Genomic DNA, 19,956 nt, shown 5'->3' with positions numbered 1-19,956 from the left:
GAAGGGGGCGGGGAGATGACCCAGCACTCTATCCACGCTGGCTCCCCATGGAGGTCCACCCACTCCCACTTCCACTCCGACCCGTAATATGAGGTCGTCGTAATCCTCCCGCTCTCCCAGACTTCCGCCTCAGTAGGTGTCATGGCGCGGGACCCGGGACTAGTTCCCGTGAGGCGGGGCGGGCCGGATGAGGGCGGACGCTCGGCGCTCAGCTTGTCGGGTCTGGCGACAACCGCGGCTGCGGAGCTAGGGGCCCGGCGGTGGCCCCGGACAGCAGCGGGAGGCCGAGGAGGGAGCGCGCGGGTCTGAGGCGGCGGCGGCGGCGGAGGGGGGCCGGGCGGTGGAGTGGGCGGGAGGCTGAGAAGGCTCCCCTCGCGGGACGGGCGCGGGGACGGCTCCGGGGGGCGGGGGCCGGGGCCCGGGCCGGCTCGCGCAGGGGGTATGATGACCCGGCGGCGGGGCCCCGGATCTCGTCTCCTCCGCCGCCTCCTCACGGCAGCCCCAGCTCGCGGCTGAGAACCAGAAGACACACCGGCGGTGAGTCGAGGCGGGAGAGCGGGCGGGCAGGGGCCTTGGCGGGGAGCGATCTCCTATCGGGTCTCCGAGGCGGGGCCGGGCTGGCCGCGGGCTCTCCGGGGCGCCCGGCCTTGCGGGGGGCGCCTCCCTCGGCAGCCCCCACCCGGGACCCGGCGCCAAGCCCTGTGGCCCGGCCGCGGAGGGGATGGCGTCCCCAAGAAAGTGGGGAGGCTGTGGGCTTGTTTTCGGGGCAACTCCTCCTGTGTCCTGCCACTTCTCTCCTGGGCGTGTTGTTGTCCTCAGATGACAGGGGGCCGCCTGGCGTCTCCTCACCCGGCCGGTTTTTCCTCGGGTGTCGTGGCCGGTTCCCAGTGTATGGCTTGCGCGTGTGAATTTCACAGCTCTGCTTAGCGCCTTGGTTTGGGGCTATCTGTGCTGTTGGGGACAAGGAAGCGGTGTCTGGAACGGACGGCGGCGGTGGGGTGGGTGTGGAAGCCCTCCTGTCCTCTCCGCTTGTGTTCTTTAATCGTTAGCTTGATAAATCGTGATGATGGTGGAGACTACGTGGGACCGGCCAACCTAAATGTATATCTGTGTTAGGTAGATCTAGAAGTCTGGCTCAAAGGGAAACTTTTGCTGTTTGTCGCCACTTTGCCAAAGCTTTCGTTAAAAAAAAAAAGTCTGGGGGGTGGGGTGGGAGGAAACCACCAAAACTCTTGGGTGAGCCTCCGCGCCCCAGGCCCCCAGCCCCGCCCCCGCCCCGGTGTTCACAGGTCTGTGGGAAAGAGGCCGTTTTTGAGCCTAGCAACCGAGACCTGGGACTCAGTCTCCAAGAGCACTGGTCTAACCTCCAGTTTGTTGTGGTGATAAACCGTGAGGTTTGGCCTGTGTTTACGCTGGGCGCGCTTTCTTTCCTGTTTAGGTGGGGGAAGGGAGGAGGGGCTAGAGAAGGGGGAAAAAAAACAGCCCCAAGCTCGAGTGTGTCTATTTTCCAATTAAACCATTGATTATGTTGCAGATTCTCTTTTTGAGGCAGCTCTAGGTGCTTTTTTCCTTTGGGAATTTTCAGTCACTGTATCAAATTATTAATTTCAGCTATAGACTCTTCTGCCCAATCCTTCCTTTATCTTATTTGTTTCCTAGTAACTGATGAAAACAGCAGCATGGCTTCCTGCTCCCGGTGAAATGGGGTTAAATTAAGTGGCTGATGCCCTCAGCAAAACCTACAATTTTGCTCTTGTTTGTGTAAAGCTATTTTTGATTCCTGGTCTGTAGTGTAGTTTTTTTTAAGATTATAGAGAATGCAAATCATTACCAGCTCTTTTTCATATGTAGGTCTAAAGCTTTCTGTAAAACATCTAAAAAATATACTAACAGGTCATTTTATATAGTTGTTAATGCAGCTGGTGATTTTGGAGATACATGTAATAATCTCCGGGTTCTGTGTTGTAGAACTGGTATGATGGTGTGTAGAAGGATATCATTGACTTCAAGACACTGTTCCCTGGCTTGAAGAATATTTTGGTAAGGTACTTGTGGTTGCAACTGGAGGCAGTCAGGCCAGTAAAGCATCTTACCAGTAAAATGGTGAATGCGATCTTGTAAATATACTGACTCTGGTTAGTAATAAGACTTTTGCTGGCGATATCTTTATCCTAGCTGGACATTGTAGTTTTATGGATTGCAGAGCAAGTTGATTGGTAACTTGAGATTGAAAACCAAACCAGAACTTTCTACTAACAGGGAAAAAAAAAAAAAAAGATAATCTCAGCATCCACAATTGTCTGGAAAATAGAATTCTTTTTTTCTGTGGTTTGGTTTTCATAAGCACAGCTTAGTCATTGGTTCTGTTGGTAGAAATCAGTGAGCCAAACCTGCCTTATGAACTTCTTACACTTGGAACTTGTGCAACTTGTTAGTTATATATTGTAACTGGTTCTTTTGTAATTTGAGGTAATTTTGCAAACATGAACTTCCTGATCAGCCCTTTTATTTTCATGACTGTATAAAGCAATCCATAATTTTTAAAGTTACAGTTATTAATTCCTCCCCACTACGGCGTCGCACAGAGTTGGACACGACTGATGTGACTTAGCAGCAGCAGCAGCAGCAGCAGTTTCTTCCCTTAAATTTAATGCCATTCTGAACAGAAGTCATCAAAATAATTTTTCTTTCAAGTACCACTTCAACAGTAATTGATTTGCTTTTCGGTTCCTTTTTTGTTTTTATTTTTTGTTTCCAATCTCCCAGCTCCCTAAATACCTTATGTATTTTTGTAGAGCATAATTTGACACTTAAAAAAATTTTACATCCTGTTTTTATATTTTTCTTTTTTATGTGTTGCATCAACTAAGCAACATTTTAAGTTCTTCGAAGACAGGGAAACTTAAGTGCATTTCTTTTGGCTTCTTTAAGGGTGCCTGGGACAATGCTTTCCCACCGTGCTTAATGAAAAAGAATCAGAAAACCTGAATTTTTTGACAGCATTACTGCTCATTAGCTCTGGGTAAAACTTGTGTGGCTTTCTTGGGTCTACTTTTTCTCATCTTGGAATTAGGGCGTTTTAGAAAGGGTCTTTTAAGATCTATTTTAGCTGTAAGAATCCCTGTACTTTTTTTTGCCAGTGTCTTCTCCAGTCAAATACTCTAAACAGTTTTTCATTTTTCCATATCCCCTGGAATACTTGCTCAAGTTAGCTCTCATCTGTAAGACCTTCATCTGCCTTCCATCTGTCAGACTGTTATTACCTTACTTGAGTCCTATTTTCCTTAGGCCCTTTCTGGCTAAAGGTCCTCTCTTAGTGTTCATGTTTCATATTGGCCTATGCTTTGTTAATCTGTCATTTTTCTTATGATAGAAACTGAGGTATAGCTTTCTTTATTGTAAACTTTATAGATCTTATAGACTGTCCTGTGCACATACTAAGTACCATTTTACCAAACACCAGAAAAACCTACTTTTCTTTTGTTCTGTTGCTTTAGGTTCGTCATTCCAAATAAATCTAAGAGAGCTATTGAAATTTAGGAAAAAAATTTCTTCCCTAGAAGGAAAGCATCTCAGCCAGTTTACCAAAATATTCCAAAATTGGTCTAAATGGCTGGAAATTACATAGAATTGTAGAGTTACTACTTTGTCAGCTAACACCACTATTCCACAGCCTGTTTTTGCATACTGGTTGGGGAACTGGCTCCTTTCACATGGTTCCATATGAAGGAAGTGCTACAGGAAAGGGGGTGGGGAACTTTGATTCAAATAGTGTCCTCAGGGCTTCAAGGTTATTTTTTTCTTCTGTATTACTATACTTAGAAAAGTATTCTCTTGTAGACAAGAGGCTGTAATTTTTATCATGTTTATTTCTCTAATTTAGTGAGAATGACTTCTGAGATCCCTTTATATATGGAGAAATAACATGGTCTCTTTATAGTCATTCATTCTATCAAACTTTTGACACATGCTGTATTCCATCCATTGTGATTGATGCTGGTGATACAAAGGAAGATGATACTCTGCCATTGACAATTGCCCTCTTAGAACTTGCAGTTCAGAAGGGAAGTCAACTTTTTTTTTTTTTTAAGAAGTTAACTTTTAAATAAATAATTTCAAATAGTCATACTTAGAATAAAAATCCAGAGTGGCCCACAAGTCAGTATGTGTTCTGGCCCTTGTTTTCCTTTTTGGGTCTTTCTTCTGCTCCTTTTTGATGGGCAAGGGACTCTGCTCTATATGATCATTCAGGTACCCGTGTTCTTTCCATCTTGCTGCTCTGCCCTCCCTCGAGTGTTGTCTCATGGCAGAAACTGGGTCTTCATGGGTTCCTCTTGGTGGAAAAGGAAGAGAACGCTATAAAGGCTCATGTATCACTTTGTATTGGAGAGAGGGACTGGTAAATGGAGTCTGGCTTTGTGCATGGGGTGGAGGAGAGACTAAACTATAATCCAGACCAACAGTCTTGTGCCACACTGAAAACATGAGCTTTAAGTAGAGGCTGAAAGGATAAGTGGTAGTTAAAAGAAGGCTAACCGAGAGGGTAGAATGAAATTTAGAGAGACAATGTTATGTGAAGGAACTAAGGCAGAAGTCAAGTTTAGACCAGAGATATTTAGAACTACTGGAAAAGGGAGTGCTGCGGGAAAGAGTCTAGTGAAATGAGGCTACAAAATAGTCAGGGTCCAGGGCTTACAAAGCCTGACAATCTAAATTAGAGATTTTGGACTTTATTCTAAAATTTTAAATGGGACATAGATATGCATTTGTAAAAGCTTTGATTGTAAGGTGAAGAATGAATTGGAGAAGGGAGCTTAAAAAGAAGGCCAAAGAGTACCATTTGGGGAGACAGGTTAGGCAGTTGAAGTAAGCAGTGCAGGGTGTATAGTAGGGGTGGAGTGAGAGATATTTGGTGTTCCAGTGGAAGAGTTTTCTTCCCAGTCTTACCTTTTTTTACAGAATGTGTATTCTTATTTACCCACTGAATACTCTTTCTGTATCAGTGTACTGGAGGATATGTACATCTGTGTACATGGCAGCTGAGGACAAGTTCTAGAGGAAGAAATCAGTATGTAGTACTGATTTTACAGTTATTTAGTTAACCAGTTGTTAAATTGTATCAAAAAGACAAAGGTGACACCAAGTAAAAGAGTTGGGAATTTATTATTGGTGTCTCAGGGAGAAGGAAGTTACTGAAGACTAGGCAAAACATTGACCAATGGTTACTTTGATTGTCATACCCAGCAGTTTCATTCATAATTATAATATCTGAATTCTTTATGGTAAGATTATCTACCTGTGGGCTTTCCTGGTGGCTCAATGGGTAAAGAATCTGCCAGCAACGCAGGAGACTGGGGTTCGATCCCTGGGTCCGGAAGATCCCCTGGAGAAGGAAATGGCAACCCACTTGAGAATCCTTGCTTGGAGAATTCCATGGATAGAGGAGCCTGGCAGGCTACAGAAGATGGAGTCGCAAAGTCTGACACAACTGAGCAACTAACAGTTTCACTTTTCACTTATCTACCTGTAGTGCCCATAGGATGGTAGTGGTTGTTGCTTAGTTGCTAAGTCATGTCCAGCACTTCTGCAACCCCGTGCATAGTCTGTAGCCCGCCAGGCTCCTCTGTCCGTGGGATTTTCCAGGCAAGAATACTGGAGTGGGTTGCCATTTACTTCTGCAGGGGATCTTCCCCACCCTGGGAATGAACCTGTGTCTCCTGCACTGGCAGGCGATTCTGTACACTGAGCCACCAGGGAATCCTGCCCCTGAGGTGGGGCACCCCGTTAATATTGTCAAATAGATGTGCCCATGGGAGGGAGGGGGGAAGCTGTTAATTTGACTGTTTTTGATAGCCTTGGATCCTGCTGCTAAGTCGCTTCAGTCATGTCCGACTCTGTGCGACCCCATAGACGGCAGCCCACCAGGCTCCTCCGTCCCTGGGATTCTCCAGGCCAGAATACTGGAGTAGGTTACCATTTCCTTCTCCACTGCGGGAAAGTGAAAAGTGAAAGTGAAGTCGCTCAGTCGTGTCCAACTCGTAGTGACCCCATGGACTGCAGCCCACCAGGCTCCTCCATCCATGGGATTTTCCAGGCAAGAGTACTGGACTGGGGTGCCATTGTCTTTTCCAGCCTTGGATCCTAGCACGACTCAATTCTCTTTTTAGTAATGCATACAAGTACCAGTAGCCTTTTGGTTACCAGTTCTGGTGTGGGATTAATTCAGTGGGCAAGTTTGTCATTATATTTAGATAGTTAAATCCTTGGAAAATCAGGTTTGAAATGCAAAGACTAGTTTACTGGTAGAGTCAAGAGGTGTAGCGTTTTCAGGAAGTTAGCTTTTAATTTATTGGGAGCAGTTCTCATGTGAATTGAAAATATGTATAATATGTTCAACAGAGTGTGATACATAGTAAATTTTCCACAGATGTTAATTCTGTTGCATAGTTTTGTTTGGGAAGTCTCAGCCTAGGAAGAAAAGTGTCTCCCCATTTGACAAAGCAAATTTTGTGGGACATAGTATTTTGTGTCTAGAGCTGGCTGTTTTTAGCTGAGTTTCAAATGTAAGTAAGAGTGTAGATTTTTCTAGGCGGTTTTGATTCTGTTTTTTCCCCCCACATAGTGCTAGTTGAGGTCAGGATGAATGTCACCCACACTGTAAGAGTTCTGGTGGCAGACTGTTGGCTGCAGTGTCACAGACCCTTGCCGGCCGTCGGGGAGGGGGGAGGCCACTGAAATTGTGGGTTGTTGTTTCCCTATGGGTGGACTTAAATTTGTCTTACTGGATAAGAATTGTATTCATTTATATACTTGAATTTTCAGAACAGTTTCTTAGAACTTGTACTTTTTGCAATGCTCAGTGTGAATTTGAAGCCATCAGTATCTGTTATTTAGTTCATTGGGTGACAAGTTGTCATTACATTGCTCTGGTAAATAGAATATTTTTACAAAGTGTCTAGTTATGACCATACTTTAAAAATTTGTTGTTATATTTCATGAATTCTTTTCAGTGTTATTACTTTAAACCTCCACATTCCTAACATAGCTACAAACTGCGAATTTTGTATTCAGCTAGTTTTACAATACTCTTAGGTGCAAGAAGCTTCCCTGGTGGCTCAGTTGGTAAAGCATCTGCCTGCAATGCGGGAGACCCGAGTTCAATCCCTGGAAGATCCCCTGGAGAAGGAAATGGCAATCCACTCCAGTACCCTTGCCTGGAAAATCCCATGACAGAGGAGCCTGATAGGCTACAGTCCATGGGGTTGCCAAGAGTCAGACACGACTGAGTGACTTCACTTTCACTTTTTCACTTTCAGGTATAAGAAGGTTGTGCTAAAAGATTTAGCAAATATATGATGAAACTGCTGCTGCTACTGCTAAGTCACTTCAGTCGTGTCCGACTCTGTGTGACCCCATAGACGGCAGCCCACCCGGCTCCGCTGTCCCCGGGACTCTCCAGGCAAGAACACTGGAGTGGGTTGCCATTTCCTTCTCCAACGCATGAAAGCGAAAAGTGAAAGTGAAGTCGCTCAGTCGTGTCCGACTCTTAGTGACCCCATGGACCACAGCCCACCAGGCTCCTCTGTCCATGGGATTTTCCAGGCCAATTTCAAAAATGTTTGATTTTATGATGTTATTTTTTCATATATTAATAGGTAAGTTTTGTAAAGGCACTACTTGATTTTAGTTTTTGTTTTATTATAGTTTGGTATTATGTCAGTGATATAGGTGGAACAAGATGATTTGTGAATTTGTAACCTAGGAGTTAAATTGCAATAATGTTCTTTTAATTTACACTTTTTTTTCTCTTCAAGGTTCTTATAAATTATGGAAACTCTTGTTGAAAGTAAATCCAGACAGCATTTTAGAAATTGAAGGTTGAGGGTTCTTCCTTTCAGCTCTTTGGTCCAGTGCAGATGGTTTTTAGCTACATTCAGGCACAAAGAAACACACACTTTGCTTTTTTATGTTCTGTAACATCCCTTTGCCATGTTTCCTTCCTTTCTAGGTATGTGTGTTTATTCTCTTATGACTAATAAAGCTACGGTCTATACTAGAGGGGAGACTTCCCCCATTTTCGCAAGGATAGCACAGCTAAAAGAGAGGGATGTCAAAAAGCCAAAACAGAACAAGCATTTGAGTATCCTGGAGTTTAGCACAAGCAGTAGGGAGTGGAAATGAGGTTGGCTGGCAGTGGTCAAATCAAGCAGCAGATACTGAGTGTCTGTATATCGCCAGAGTGTGTGGCACATTCTGGTGACATAAGCAAAAGAGCAAGACAGGTACCATCCCTGCGCTCATGGAACTTTTACAGTACCTGGGAATATAACATTATAAATAAATAAATAATTTAATGTTATAAGGTAGGAACAGCATGCTGTGGGAATGCAGTGGTGACGGAGTTTGTGAGAGAGAAGAAACAGTTTTCCTAACAGAAAGTCTCCCAACATACTAGAGGGCCTCCCAAAAAATGCAAAAAGGGCAGCATGGCTAGAGTGGTAGAGGAATTGAAGTGAGGAGATTTTGTAAGACAGCAGCCAGATTTGGGAGGAGCTTTTTAAGACAGGTTGAGGATTTTTTACTTTATCTAAAGCAATGAAAGACCCTGGAGGCGGAACGAAGGAGATAGTTAAGAAAGAGTAGTCTTCCAGTCTACATGGTTTAAAAACAAAGATTCCCTGAGTGCATTCAAGATGAGTTTGGAGTCTCTTGGCAGTTTGCACTACAGAGGTTCCAATAAGGGTAGAGAAAAATGGCTGATTTGAAATATGCTTAGGAGGTGGAGTCCTGGTGGCTTCACTGGGAAGCCACCCTCAGAGGGTAAAGTGTCTACCTGCAATGCGGGAGACCTGGGTTCGACCCCTGGGTCGGGAAGATCCCCTGGAGAAGGAAATGGCAACCCACTCCAGTACTCTTGCCTGGAAAATTCCATGGACAGAGGAGCCTTGTAGGCGACAGTTTATGGGGTTGCAAAGAGTCGGACAGGACTGACTTGACTTCACTTCACTTAGGAGATGGAGTGATAAGATTTGGTTATAGGTTAGACATGGGGATTAAGGGAGGGTAGAAAGGGAGGGGAATATATTCAGGATATAATATTAAATGAGTTCTAGACACTAAGCCTGTCCTCTGTATTAAATCATTTAATTTTCAGAAGAGCCCATAATACAGGCATTGCTGTCACCATTTTGTAGATTAGGAAACGGAGACTCCTTGCCACCTTGATTTCTGCTCGAGATATTGGATGTGTGGTAGTGTCTCTCAGTCGAGGTAAAAAAACTGGCTGTGGGCGTCTTAGAAAGTAGCATTTGGGGCATGTTGAGTTGAGATGTCTCTAAGGGATCCAGATCGAAGTGTGAAATAAGGATTTGGAGCTGAAGAGGGGAGTCTGGGTTAGAGAACATTTACAAATAGAGAAACAGATAAATAATGCTGGAAAGTAGTAAAAAGAGGGAAACAAGAGAAGGAGGATTAGTATGAGCCCTGAGGCATCTGAGGGTTATATAATTGAGAAGGGAGAAGATAAATATGAAATGGTTTGTATGCTCAGTCAACTGGACATTTGTGCTCAGTTGTGTCTGACTCTTTGCAGCCTTATGGACTGTAGTCTGCCAGGCTCTTCTGTCCATGGAATTTTCCAGGCAAGAACACTAGAATGGGTTGCCATGCCCTTCTCCAGGGGATCTTCCCAAGCCAGGGATGGAACCCACATCTCACGTCTCCTGCATTAGCAGGCAGATTCTTTACCACAGTGCCAAGTTTGGACTTTAGTCAAAAGTCCAAATTAGTCCAAATTTGTAATTAGTCTTTGGGCTTATTGAGCTCGAGGTGTCTATATATAAGTGGGCAATTCTTGTTACCTTTCCCCATATTTTTCTAAGGATGATTTCCCCAAGATTCTTCAGAAGATCCTCTCTAGGTTTCACCTCATCCTGATTACTTACAGTGCAGTGGACAGAGCTATTGTCTGCCACATTCTGGACACCACTTTTTCTGTGAATATAGTTTAAGATTGAATTCGCTTTTGAGGAGAGAGGAACATTATTACATGGGATTTCTCTTGCTAACAAAAGTGTGTTTTTCATATATGCTCCTGCTTAACCTTGTATCTCTTATCCTTGTGTTTTGTGCTAGCCAGATTTCAGACCTAAGTAGGAAGTCTGTATTTGTGTTAAATGTCATTAGCTAGGTTTACTTCATGGTTTCTGTTCTTGGTGATCCTTTTGGACCTGTTACTTAGCAATATTGAGTATCCTGCCCAAATTTGATCCATCTATGAATTTTATAGTTATTATATACCATCTATGTCTAAATTTAAATAATTGATTAAAAAGCTAATTAGGACAGGAATGAAGACAGCTGCTGCTGGTGCTGCTAAGTCGCTTCAGTCGTGTCCGACTCTGTGCGACCCCATAGACGGCAGCCCACCAGTCTCCCCTGTCCCTGGGATTCTCCAGGCAAGGACACTGGAGTGGGTTGCCAGTGGGAAACCACCGGAGTGGTTTCCTCCAATACATGAAGGTGAAAAGTGAAAGTGAAGTCGCTCAGTCCTGTCTCACTCTTAGCGGCCCCATGGACTGCAGCCCACTAGGCTCCTCCGTCCATGGGATTTTCCAGGCAAGAGTACTGGAGTGGGGTGCCATTGCCTTCTCCAATGAAGACAGAGCTGTGGAATAAACTCTGAGGCCAAAGAGCTTGGTTTTGAATTCTAGTCCTGCACTTAAGAGCTGTCTTATTTGGGGCAAATTATTGTAACCACTCTCTGCCTTAGTTTCCTCATCTGTAGAGTGGAAGTAAGGATAGTATCTTTTTCAAAAGGTTGTGGTGAGAATTAATGTGTTTGAAGTGCTTAGACTACCTCTTGGTGCATAGTAGATGATCAGTCATCTAAGGCATTATTATTGATGTTGTTTTTATTTTATAAACCATCATAGATGTTCATACTCTTTAACAATCTGTCCTATTACTGCTGAGTCTCAAAGAGTGATTCAGGATGTGTAATTAGACCAAAAAGTTTATCCTTCTTTAATGGGTAACAGGTTTTGGAAAATGTATAAAATAAAACGTCAGCCAGATACGCATTTACTTGTGGGTTTTTCTGAACTGAAAATTTTCTACTGTACTAGGTGAGGAGTTGTATAAAATTAAGGGCTTAATTCCTCTTCCTCTTTCTCGATGTAGGTATGGCATCACAGCTGCAGGTGTTTTCCCCCCCATCAGTGTCGTCGAGTGCCTTCTGCAGTGCGAAGAAGCTGAAGATAGAGCCCTCTGGCTGGGATGTTTCTGGACAGAGCAGCAACGACAAATATTATACCCACAGCAAAACCCTCCCAGCCACACAAGGGCAAGCCAACTCCTCTCACCAGGTAGCAAATTTCAACATCCCTGCTTACGACCAGGGCCTGCTCCTCCCAGCCCCTGCAGTGGAGCACATTGTTGTAACAGCTGCTGACAGCTCGGCCAGCGCTGCTACATCAACCTTCCAAAGCAGCCAGACCCTGACTCACAGAAGCAACGTTTCTTTGCTTGAGCCATATCAAAAATGTGGATTGAAAAGAAAAAGTGAGGAAGTGGACAGCAACGGTAGCGTGCAAATCATAGAAGAACATCCCCCTCTCATGCTGCAGAACAGGACTGTGGTGGGTGCTGCTGCCACGACCACCACTGTCACCACGAAGAGTAGCAGCTCCAGCGGAGAAGGGGATTACCAGCTGGTCCAGCATGAGATCCTTTGCTCTATGACAAACAGCTATGAAGTCTTGGAGTTCCTAGGCCGGGGAACATTTGGACAGGTGGCTAAGTGCTGGAAGCGGAGCACCAAGGAAATTGTGGCTATTAAAATCTTGAAGAACCACCCCTCCTATGCCAGACAGGGACAGATTGAAGTGAGCATCCTTTCCCGCCTAAGCAGTGAAAATGCTGATGAGTATAATTTTGTCCGTTCTTATGAGTGCTTTCAGCATAAGAATCATACCTGCCTTGTGTTCGAGATGCTGGAACAGAACTTATATGATTTTCTAAAGCAGAACAAGTTTAGTCCACTGCCACTCAAGTACATCAGGCCAATCTTGCAGCAGGTGGCCACCGCCCTGATGAAGCTCAAGAGCCTTGGTCTAATTCATGCTGACCTTAAGCCTGAAAACATAATGCTGGTTGATCCAGTGCGCCAGCCCTACCGAGTGAAGGTCATTGACTTTGGTTCTGCTAGTCACGTTTCCAAAGCTGTGTGCTCAACCTACTTACAGTCACGTTACTACAGGCAAGTGGCAAATGCTAAACAACGTGTCTTAAACTAGAGATCTGTCTTTATATTTAGCATGTACTACAAAGGGCTACATATAACAATGAATTAATTACAGATTTCAGCACAGAATAGGGTAATATATTTCACTTTGTTCCCTGTATGTGGCATTCCTCTATGTAACATTATTTTATTTCTGAAATTTTAACTCTAGAAAATTAATTCAGTCTGATTCTGAAATTTGTTCCTAGTTGAATTATTCTAGCATCTGGTTCCTTCTTGCTACCTTTATACACAATCTTCCCATTTTAAAGTACCTTTAAATATATAAGATATTTACTTAATTGTCATGAATTTGGGCCATATGCTGCTATTTTTTCCAGGTTCCAGCCTTGGCAGGTGAGATGCCTTGGAATAATTCCAAATTTTAACTGTAGCATCATTTTATTATTTTATGTTTTCTCTCTTGGATAATAGAATTGGATTAGATGATTGCTAACATCTCTTCTTGTTTTAATATTCTCCATAGGTCTTTGAACTTATTTGCATATGAACTCATTTGGTTATCCTAAAATGGCCTTGACCCAAGCACTTTACACTTCAGTGATTTATATTTCCATATTGATACTTCTAATAAAGCTACCTTTTCAATACATAGTAATTATTGGAACAGAACTTAAATGCTAGTATATAGAATTTTATCTGTACTATAATCAAGGAGCATTACTGAAAGGAGAAAATCTTTATATGAATTTTTATTTCTCAGTACCTCATATATCTATCTAGTTATTAATTAATTTTAGGGAATCTGATATTTATTTTAATGGTCATGCATTAAACAGATTGTACACACACCCAGTCAAGAAGTGAAACAGTAATAAAGATAACCCCCAAAATAAGTTTTGTCAAGTTTTATGTTTGGCTAATAAATTTTGAGGGAATAGAAATTCTGAACTAAGAATTTTATATTACATGTGAAAAAAATACAAGGATATTTTAACCTGCGCAGGGATTCAGAAAATATGCCATCTATATATTTTTTGTTTTTCTGATTGTGGTAAAACCTACCCAACAGGAAGTTTCGCTCTTTAACACGTACCGTTCGGTGTTATGCAGTGCCTTCACAGTGCCCTGTAGCCTACCCCGCTGTCCGCTTCTGAATTTTGTTTTCTGGCTCTGCTGGATCTTCATCGTGGCAGGCGGGCTCTTCCTAGTTGCTCGGGCTTTTCTCCAGTTGCAGTGTGTGGGTTCATTAGTTACGGCACCTGGGCTTAGGTGCCCCGAGGTGCATGTGATCTGCACTGTACTCAGACCGTAAAGAATCTGTCTGCAATGCAAGAGACCAGGGTTTGATCCCTAGGTTGGGAAGATCCCCTGGAGAAGGGAATGGCAACCCACTCTAGTATTCTTGCCTGGAGAATTCCATGGACAGAGGAGCCTGGCGGGCTACAGTCAGTGGGGTCACAAAGAGTCAGACATGATGAGCAACTAAGCTTGCACTCGCACACACACAAACACACACAGAATCTTAGTTCCCCCACCAGGGATGGAACCCATGTCCCCTGCATTGGCAGGCAGGTTCTTAAGGGCTGGACCACCAGGGAAGTCCTTCCTTTTTATCGCTCAAAACAGAAACTCTGTAACCATTAAGCAGTAACTACTCTATCCTACACCCGCCACCCCAGTTACCTCTGTCTGATTTTCTCTCTCTGTGAATTTGTCTGTTCTAGATATTGCAGATAAGTGGAATCAAACAGTATTTGTTCTTTGGGTCTGACTGACTTCACTTAGCATAATGTCTTCAAGGTTAATCTCTGAAATTCTGTAGCATGTATTAGAATTTCATTCCTTTTCAGGACTGAATATTTCATTGCATGTATATACCACATTTGACTTATCTTTCATCTGTTGATGAACACTTGGATTGTTTCTACATTTTTGGCTATTGTGAATAATGGTGTAACAAACATTCGTATTCAAGCGTTTGAGTCCGTGTTTTCACTTTTTTGGGGGTATAAAACTACAATTAGAGTTGCTGGTTCATATGGTAATTACTTAACCTTAGGAACCACTAAACTTTTCCTCAGCCACTGCATGATTTTTTATTCCCACCAGCCGTGCATGGGGATTCCAATTTCTCCACATACTAACAGTTGTTATTTTCTTTCTCTCTCCCTCTTTTTTTTGGATAATAGCCATCCTTATGTATGTGAAATGATACCTCAGATAGTTTTGATTTGCATTTCCCTAATAATTAGTGATGAATAACATCATTTCATGTGCTTTTGGGCCATCTTCTTTGGACAAGTCCTTTGTCCATTTTTGAATTGGATTGTTTTTCTTTTGTTGTTGTTGTTGAGTTGTAAGAGTTCTTTATATACTCTGGGTATTAATGCCTGGTCAGATACATGATTTGCAGACATTTTCTCCCATTTAGTGGGGTTTCCTTTTCACCTTTTTGATAGTGTCATTTGCACAAAAGGTTTAAATTTTGATGAATTTTGTCTTTTTTGTTGCTGTTGCTTTGTACTTTTGGTATCATATCCAAGAAATCATTGCCAAGCCAATGTCATGAAGCTTTTCCCCTGTGTTTTCTTTGAATAGCTTTAGCTCTTATAGTTAGGGCTGTGATCCATTTTGGATTAATTTTTGTATGGTATGAAGTATGGGTCCAGTTTTATTCTTTTGCATGTGATTATTCAGTTTTTCCAGCACCATTTGCTGAAAAGACTGTCCTTTCTCCATTGAATGGTCTTGACACTCTTGTCAGAATCCTCTGACCGTAAATATGAGGGTTTATTTCTGGGCTGTCTGTTCTGTTCCATTGTTCTAAATGTCTGTCTTTATGCCAGTACCATGCTTTTTTGACTACTTGTAGCTTTGTAATAAGTTTTGAAATCAGAAAGTGTGAGACCTCTGGTTTTATTTTCTTTCAGGATTGTTTTGGCTATTTGGAGTCTCCTGAAATGCTGTCTGAATTTTAGGATGGATTTTTCTGTTTCTGAAAAAAACTTGGTGTTTAATAGGGGTCACACTGAATCTGCAAATCATCTTGTATAGTACCGATATCTCAACAACATTGTCTTCCAGTCCACCTTATCTATTTTTATCTTTTCTTTTTATAGTTTTATAAAGCTATATCACAGTAATACTTGATGGGGGCCTAAGGCAAGGGGAATAGCAGCTCAGGGATTCCTTTTTTATCATTAATTTATCCACAGTGGTCCTCTTCATGTTGCATTGTTGCTTTATTAGAGTCCATTAAATCCTTACCCTCTTGTCTTTTCAGAAGAATTCTCTGTAATCCTTTTGACTAGTGGAGCGTTCTGGCTCCAGAGCCGCCTTCCCCGGCCTCCCTTTTAGTTCACATTGCTTCACCTTGCTGATAACGTGCCAGAATACTATCAGTTGACGTAAGTTTTTGCACTGTGCTGTTTCTGTTGGCCATAGGTGTGGCTGGATGAAAATACTTTATTTCCTAACCTACTGTAAGTATAAATATAGATTAATTCCAAGGAAAGTTGCTGTCTTTGGGGCTTGGGTTTTAGACACGAAGATTTGCCATACTTACAGCTCAATGCTTTTCCATTTTGAACAGGCCAGCTGGCCTTTATTTAGAGCTGAGATCACTTTATTATGTATGGAAGGACAAGGTCTAGATAAGGAAAGCATATTTTCAGTTTGAGTTCAGTTCAGCTCAGTCGTGTCTGACTCTTTGCGACTCCATAGACTGCAGCACGCCAGGCCTCCCTGTCCATCACCAACTTCAGAGCTTACTCAAACTCATGCCCATTGAGTCAGTGATGCCATCCAACCATTTCATCCTCTGTCGTCCCCTTCTCCTCCCACCTTCAGTCTTTCTCAGCATCAGGGTCTTTTCAAATGAGTCAGCTCTTTGCATCAGGTGGCCAAAGTATTGGCGTTTCAGCTTCAGCATCAGTCCTTCCAATGTATATTCAGGACTGATTTCCTTTAGGATGGACTGGTTGGATCTCCTTGCAGTCCAAGGGGCTCTCAAGAGTCTTCTCCAGCACCACAGTTCAAAAGCATCAATTCTTCGGCGCTCAGCTTTCTTTATAGTCCAACTCTCACATCCATACATGACCACTGGAAAAACCATAGCCTTGACTAGATGGACATTTGTTGGCAAAGTAATGTCTCTGCTTTTTAATATGCTATCTAGATTGGTCATAACTTTCCTTCCAAGGAGTAAGCTTCTTTTAATTTCATGGCTGTAGTCACCATTTGCAGTGATTTTGGAGCTCCCCAAAATAGTCTGTCACTGTTTCCACTGTTTCTCCATCTATTTGCCATGAAGTGATGGGTCTGGATGCCATTATCTTTGTTTTTTCAATGTTGAGCTTTAAGCCAACTTTTTCACTCTCTTTTACTTTCATCAAGAGGCTCTTTAGTTTTTCTTCACTTTCTGCCATAAGGGTGGTGTCATCTGCATATCTGAGGTTATTGATGTTTCTTCCGGCAATCTTGATTCCAGCTTGTGCTTCTTCCAGCCCAGCATTTCTCACGATATACTCTGAATATAAGTTAAATAAGCAGGGTGACAATATACAGCCTTGAAGTACTCCTTTTCCTATTTGGAACCAGTCTGTTGTTCCATGTCCAGTTCTAACTGTTGGTTCCTGACCTGCATACAGGTTTTTCAAGAGGCAGGTCAGGTGGTCTGGTATTCCCATCTCTTGAAGAATTTCCCACAGTTTATTGCGATCCACATAGTCAAAGGCTTTGGCATAGTTAATAAAGCAGAAATAGATGTTTTTCTGGAACTCTTTTGCGTTTTTGATGATCCAGTGGATGTTGGCAATTTGATTTCTGGTTCCTCTGCCTTTTCTAAAACCAGCTTGAACATCTGAAAGTTCACGGTTCACGTGTTGCTGAAGCCTGGCTTGGAGAATTTTGAGCATTACTTTACTAGCGTGTGAGATGAGTGCAATTGTGTGGTAGTTTGAGCATTCTTTGGCATTGCCTTTCTTTGGGATTGGATTGAAAACTGACCTTTTCCAGTCCCATGGCCACTGCTGAATTTTCCAAATTTGCTCTCATATTGAGTGCAGCACATTCACAGCAACATCTTTTAGGATTTGAAATAGCTCAACTGGAATTCCATCACCTCCACTAGCTTTGTTCATAGTGATGCTTCCTAAGGCCCACTTCACATTGCAGGATGTCTGGCTCTAGGTGAGTGATCACATCATGTGATTATCTGGTTCGTGAAGATTTTTTCTGTCCTTTATTGAGCCCATCTTTACATGAAATGTTCCCTTGGTATCTCTAAATTCTTGAAGAGATCTCTAGTCTTTCCCATTTTATTGTTTTCCTCTATTTTTTTGCATTGATCACTGAGGAAGGCTTTCTTATCTCTCCTTGCTATTTTTTGGAACTCTGTATTCAGATGGGAATATCTTTCCTTTTCTCCTTTGCTTTTTGCTTCTCTTCTTTTCACAGCTATTTCTAAGGCCTCCTCAGACAACTATTTTGCTTTTTTGTATTTCTTTTTTGGGGGGATGGGTTGCTCCCTGTTTCCTATACAATGTCACAAAACTCCATCCATAGTTCATCAGGCACTCTGTCTATCAGATATAGTCTCTTAAATCTACTTCTCACTTCCAGTGTATAATCGTTAGTTTATCCTAGACAAAAAGCAGTCCAATTTCGTTTGACACTGAAACCACAGTTACACCTAAGCTACAGATGCAGGAAGTTAGATTTTATATAACATCTCTTATTTGGTTTGATGCCTCTGAGATGGGTGGGATGAAACAAGAGTGTTCATGAAAATGAGCAAAGAATGATTTGTTCTCTTAAGTTATTCCAACTTCAGCTTGCTCTGGGTTCTAGTGAAACAGAGCTTTATGATTTAGGTGGAATTTTTCAATTTACAGGAGTTTGAAGTTGGGAAATCAGAAGGCGAAGATTGCTATTTCTACCATCTGGTTATAGCAGTTAGAGCCTGTTTAGTATTTGTTCTTTAAGGACGGATTGTATCTTTAAAGAAGAGAGTCACTATGTCCAAAGTACAATTAATGCCATTTTTCTACTCAAGGCTGCTAGTTTGTTTTTCTTTTTCATGTGTGTAATCTTTTTTACTGCCTAGTTGTTAGAATGTCAGAGCTGATAAGAACCTAGAAGAGTGAGTAACTTATTATATAGATGAGGTAGAACCAGACTTTCAGTGTCTAGTTTATATTGAAGGGTTGAGAAATAATAGATGCCAAGGGGAGAGATGTTATCATAATGAGAATATTACAAAGAATTTTGATCTGAATTCAAAGTTTAAAACATTCTGTCTTTAGAGGTGAACCTGCTGTAAATGATTTAAAATATACATATATATATATATATAGCTTCAGTCCTTTTGCTTCCTAGAGTTTACATAAGTCTAACATTTTGAGCCTCTAATGATTGTGAAAAGTCCTCAGTAGATTGAGCGGCCTTATTTTATTTTTACTGCTTTCATAGTTTTTCTTTTGATACTTACCATTTTGTTTAGAAGTGGCAAAGTTAACTGTTTTGAGTGAGCTTTAGCTCAAAATACTTAGCTGCTTTTGTTACCCTAGAAGCAGAGGAAGAGACCAAATGGAAAAACTGATTCCAGCCAATCTTCAGGGGTTTTTTGTTTTATGGCATTTGGGGGATGGGATTGGCATTTTTCTTAATTTCCCTGAAATTTTAAGCCTTTGAAGCCTAACAGTTATCACATGTTATGGCTGTCTTTTTAAAAAAGTAAGTTATTGGGTGGCCTGGCCCCTCCCTATGACCTACCTCTCAGATTTTGAAATGTCTTCCTGGTATAGTGGGAATGGCAAAATCAATCTGCTGCTCTTCAATTGATGTTTAGGAATGTTCTAAGCCCAGTTTTTATTTTGGCACAAAGCCATTTGCATTCTCCCTGCCAGCTATTTTTGGCACTGTCATGAACTTAGAAATTAATGAGTCTGCTCAGTGAAAGTAAAAATTTTGTTCTTTTTTGTTTTAGAAAGGCTTTTATGTTTCTTACCCTCTGGTTTATTAATGCTCTCAAATATGACACATGCTTGTATTTAATTGAACTCTGAAATTCCATCAGTAATGTGGGGCTCTAGCCACCTGCAACAGGAATGTCACTTTTGAAAGTTGTTTTCTTTGGCTAAAAAAGACACAGTGCACATCAAATGGAACAAAACCTGATGGTATTAGTGGTTCTGCCCTTTCTGGTCCAATAGTGTAAGTCCCAGCAGGCCGGGATCTTATGCTATTGGAGCCCTCTAATTTACCCTGTTTTCTAGGGGCTGTTTAGAAAATTACTCTGGGTAAGTAATATTCTTATTAAAAGAAATATCTTTATACCCTCCCCACTCAATATTTGTCCCCCTCCCTCTTCCTCCACATACACGCAGTGCAACAATAAACACATACTGCTTTAAAGGAAAAATTTGGGACACTTGCAAGGAGACAGCTATGAGATGGGTCCTAATGGAGAGATCTGCTTTTCCATTTAGCTCCTGTTAAATGAGGGATCTGGATCTGGAGTGTCCTTACAGATTCAAATTCTGGGACTTAATAGAAGGAAAGGAGATTATTTGGAGATAATAAAGTGTTTTAAGAGCTCAGTTTTTGGACCCAGACTGCCTGGTGGCCAGCCTTGAGCACCTTAACCTATCAGTGTCCAGTTTCTTTATCTTTAAAATAGAAATGATACTTTTAATGTAGAAGCAAGG

General features: G+C 42.1%; 1 protein-coding gene across 8 annotated transcripts in view; it reads left to right on the top strand.

Annotated features, from left to right (window-relative positions):
• The first annotated feature begins 25 nt into the window (after positions 1–25).
• The window catches only part of HIPK1 (homeodomain interacting protein kinase 1), a 54,421-nt gene continuing 34,490 nt past the window's right edge, over positions 26–19,956 (top strand). For 4 of the 8 annotated variants that reach the window (XM_055584674.1, XM_055584671.1, XM_055584673.1 and 1 more), the window contains exons 1-2: positions 348–537; positions 11,182–12,259. In XM_055584674.1, the coding sequence (XP_055440649.1) occupies positions 11,184–12,259 (1,076 nt within the window). In that variant the 5' untranslated portion in view covers positions 348–537; positions 11,182–11,183. Of the gene's footprint in view, positions 133–347; positions 538–1,926; positions 2,041–9,199; positions 9,271–11,181; positions 12,260–19,956 lie in introns of those variants that run through there. The other 4 variants (XM_055584668.1, XM_055584666.1, XM_055584670.1 and 1 more) reach the window with 4 other exon arrangements.

This window comes from Bubalus kerabau, chromosome 6 (assembly GCF_029407905.1).
Source record: "Bubalus kerabau isolate K-KA32 ecotype Philippines breed swamp buffalo chromosome 6, PCC_UOA_SB_1v2, whole genome shotgun sequence".
Classification (NCBI taxonomy): domain Eukaryota; kingdom Metazoa; phylum Chordata; class Mammalia; order Artiodactyla; family Bovidae; genus Bubalus; species Bubalus kerabau.
This window is presented reverse-complemented; position numbering and strand designations above follow the sequence as displayed.